Below are 3,967 nucleotides of genomic sequence, written 5' to 3' on the forward strand. Positions count from 1 at the left end.
TGGGACGGCTAAGAGGACCAGTGGGAGCCCGGGCTTCAGGCTTTCCCCCGCCCCCGTCGGTCGTGCGGCCTGAGCGCTGTCCCTCAGCTCCTCAGCTCAAGGTGAGCCACAGCGCCACTTCCTGCTTCTGTGGCGCTGAGAAACCGAACCCAGGGGCTCTCGCATGCGAGGCCAGCGCTCTACCACGGAGCCAGCTTCCCACCCCGGAGCCCGGTCTGTTGTGTGGTCCCCACTACCCTCTCCCGCAGGGCTGCGCCCCACCCCTCTCCTCCCGGCGGGGCAGGAGCTTCCCGTGGGGGCGTGGCTGGGGGCGAGGGGGCGGTGTGGCCGCGCACAGGTGCGGGCGAGGGTGGCGGGGCGGGACAAACCGGGCAGGCCACACCCTGAAACTACCTGCGCTGGGAGGAAGAATGAGAGCGAGAGCCGCCGCCGCCGCTGGCCGGGCGCGCTGGGCCTGCCCGGGGATCCGACCCGCACTGCGCCCCTGCCCCCCGCGCCCTCCGCCCCCGGCGGGCCATGGGAGCCAGCTGCCTGGAGGGACCACACCTCTGACATCCACGTCCCGCCACTATGAGGAGCGAGCGGACCCGCAAGGCCTCAGGGGGCCCGAAGGACTTCGGCGCGGGACTCAAGTACAGCTCGCGACTGGAGGTGGGTGTAGGCGAGGGGTGCCCAGCTGGGCGCGGACCCTCCGGTCCCCTGCACCCCCATCCCCACCCCCGGGCCCGGCGCGCGGGGCCTGGTCTCGGCCAGGCTCCACTCCCTTTGCCCGGTGTGGTGGTCCAGGCCTGGGCGCACAGGTGGAATTTCCTGTTTGGCGGGTTCCTGGCCGCTGGTGACCGGGAGGGGCCGGTTGGACTTTTGGTACGGGATCTGCCCCCACGCTGGCCACCTTGGAGGCGAGAAGGCGCCGGGCCTTGGAGACTATGAACCGTGCTACTCGCCTTCCTGTCCTCCTGATTCTTTCCCTGATTTCAGAGTAGGGGCTCCTAAGTGCGCATCTGAAAGGAACTGGGGCACAGAGGCTCAGGATCGGCGAGTGTTGGAGACTTGTCTGTCCTCAGCCTCCTCTTCCTGTTCCACATCGGAATCCTTGCCAAAGACCAACTGGTTGACCGGAGCCCTGGCCCACAAGAGAGGGTAGAGCTAAGGTCTACAGGGCTCGGTTAGCCTGGGCTTCTCCCACGGGGAGTGGAGACCCCCATAAGAAGGTGATTGTGTGACTAGACATGTAGGAGCACGTGTTCTCCTTCTGGATGATACTGAAGCAGGGAAAAAACAAGATCCCTTGAAAGTTCTCAAAAACATGACATCTTACTCTACAGGAGTCACTTCATTGAAGGACACACCTAGATGCACCCAGGGTCCAAGGGCAACTACTACAACTCTGTCCAACAACACCCCAGGTTTACTGGAAAGGAAGTGAATGTGCTCCCATTGGCAGGGCTATTCAGTGAGGGCTAGATTTGGAATCTGTCTCAAATCCATTCTTCTTCTTCAATCAGGTTCAGATTTTGGGACTTTTGTGAGTCATCATCACACACAGCCTTTGAGATGGTCTAGTTGTCTCTTCCACTTTTCAGGAAGAGTCTAAGTCCTCTGCCCTGCTGTGAGACACACTCTCTTCCTTTCTGTAATTGGGGTGTTTGTGAATTCTTGATAATTGCCTACTTGGGGCTTTGGACTCCTGCCTCCTCAGCAGGCAGTCTATTGTTTGGTGTTTGTTATTTCTGGGTTGTTTTGCTCCCCTCCCTCTAAGTTTGCCCTTCCTGGCTTCCCTTTCTGCCGTGCATCTGCTGACATTGAAAAGTGAGGCCTCTTCTGGAAGGTACAAGCTTCTTCTCCCCCCCCCCCCACATCCCAGGCCAACCTGGGGCTCACCTCCTCCTCTGACTCATCACCTGTAAGCAAGCCCTCACTTTCTGTTCCCCTTGCTCTCTGTTCATTTTCTCCTCTTCTGTGAAACTCATCTACTCATCCTGCCATTGAGGGGGTTTCTTCCACTTTACTCCTGCCATTTTCCTTCAGTGCTCACTGTCTTTTTCTCCTGCTGAGTTCCCTGAACCCACTCTGTAAGTATGTAGTTTATTGTCGGAGGAGGGGGAGAAGGGGAAGATAGAGGAAGGGCTGGGAGTGGAGCCCAAAGAACAATGTGGTGTAGTTGTTTCCTTTAAAGAACTTAAGTCTTGGGAGCCATGCAAAGACACATTTGAAGTTTGAGGTGGGCCAGTGTGTCTAGAAGGAAGTCACTTTCATTTCTCCAGGAAGTCCTCACAAATTTCTCCCCAGAAATCCCCACTCCCCACCTCTGCCTGTCTCTGTCTCTCTGTGTCTCTGTCATGTTGCCTGGCAGTGTTTGTTTGCAGGTGGGGTCTGTAGACTCTGCCCTGGGATTTTCTCTGACCAGGCTATGTGATGCTACCTCGATCTGCCAGCAGAGCCCTCCCTGACTTAAGGGATGCTGGTGCTTTGAGTTTTTGTTCCCTGTTTGCTTCCATTCCTTCACCCCTGATTGGTAGTTATTATCTCTGGCTGCTCCTATCCCAAGGCCCCTGCCCCAGCTCCAGCCGCACAGCTCCCATCAAGTGGGAAGTGGCCCCATTGTTCTGTGATCTCCCAAAGCCTCCGGGTTTGGCTGCATGTACAATGTCTGGGGATTGTGCCTGCGTGTGAGCACGTGTGCAGGTTCTAGTTGTTTTGGTAGTAATGAGAGCTGGGAAGCCTGCCTCACTGAGTGGCTTAGGTCCCTATGGACCATTTGGTGGTGTCTATGAAGCTGCTTTGATATCTACATATACAGTCAGCCCTGATTTCCAAAGGCAAAACTCAGTGTCCTCTTATCCTATGCAGACTGGAGTTGGGAAATCTGAGGCTGTGGGATCAAAATTGGTGTCAAGGTCTAGGCTGTAGAGTTGTAGCTATTCAGAATTTTGTGTTAGTCAAACATTCACTTATTCATTCAGTCGCTCAGTCACACAACAGTATCAGCCCACTGAGCATGTGCCAAGTTCTGGGAAATTGCTGTGAGAAAGATCCCAGTCGCACAGTCAGTGCCTTCAGGGTTACCCCATGTAGTGTAGACTGGAGTCACGTTCAGTGTCATGAGTACAAGATTGTGGCAAAGCCCAGGTCAGGCACTTAGGAGGACACCTGTCCTACTCGGGTTGGAAGTGCCAGGGCAAATTGGCCTGCAAGTATCTGATATGATGACAGAAACAGGCAGCACGGAGCCAAGGCCCAGAGCTGCTGTAGTCTAATATCTAATTTTTGTAAACCTCACTTTTTCTGGCTCTATAATGGGATGACATCTATGTTCCAGATTTGCTGCAAAGATTTAAAGGGAAATTTTGCATGAAAGCCCTTTGTAAGTTACAGTGTGGTGTCCAGATCAAATTATTTGAATTGGGTTTTGAGACCAACAAGAAGGTGATATAATATTACCAGGGTGCAAGACAAGACACTGAGAATGCCAGTTATCAGTGATGCTTTCACTTTATTTCATTTTTTTAAAATTTTTGTCGGTCATGGGGGCTTGAACTCTGGGCCTGGGTGCTTTCCCTGAGCTCTTCAACTCAAGGTGAACACTCTACCACTTGAGCCACAGTGCCACTTCCAATTTTTTGGTGGTGAATTGGCGATAAGAGTCTCACAGGCTTTCCTGCCCAGGCTGGCTTTGAGCTGCGATCCTCAGATCTCAGCCTCCTGAGTAGCTAGGAATACAGAATGTGAGCCACTGTGCTTATCATCCCTCACTTTATAAAACACATAGTACTGTTTCCAAGGAGTGTTGAGGAAATCATCCCAGCAATGAGCAATCTAGACTCTCTCTTCTTGTGCCCTTTTCCTTCCCTTCTCCAGCTTCAATGAAAAGAGCTGACAGACAATCATACATCCCTTTTCCTCTACTTCCCCTAGACAAAATACTAATCTTTTTTGTTTTCGTGTGTGTGTGTGTGTGTGTGTGTGT

General features: G+C 53.6%; 1 protein-coding gene across 1 annotated transcript in view; it reads left to right on the top strand.

The window, feature by feature from the left end:
- Positions 1 to 463: 463 nt before the first annotated feature.
- The window catches only part of St14 (suppression of tumorigenicity 14 (colon carcinoma)), a 41,818-nt gene continuing 38,314 nt past the window's right edge, over positions 464 to 3,967 (top strand). The window contains exon 1 of the mRNA XM_013009438.1: positions 464 to 651. Within this exon, the coding sequence (XP_012864892.1) occupies positions 571 to 651 (81 nt within the window). The 5' untranslated portion in view covers positions 464 to 570. The remainder of the gene's footprint in view (positions 652 to 3,967) is intronic.

This window comes from Dipodomys ordii, unplaced genomic scaffold (genome assembly GCF_000151885.1).
Source record: "Dipodomys ordii isolate 6190 unplaced genomic scaffold, Dord_2.0 Scaffold10, whole genome shotgun sequence".
NCBI lineage: Eukaryota > Metazoa > Chordata > Mammalia > Rodentia > Heteromyidae > Dipodomys > Dipodomys ordii.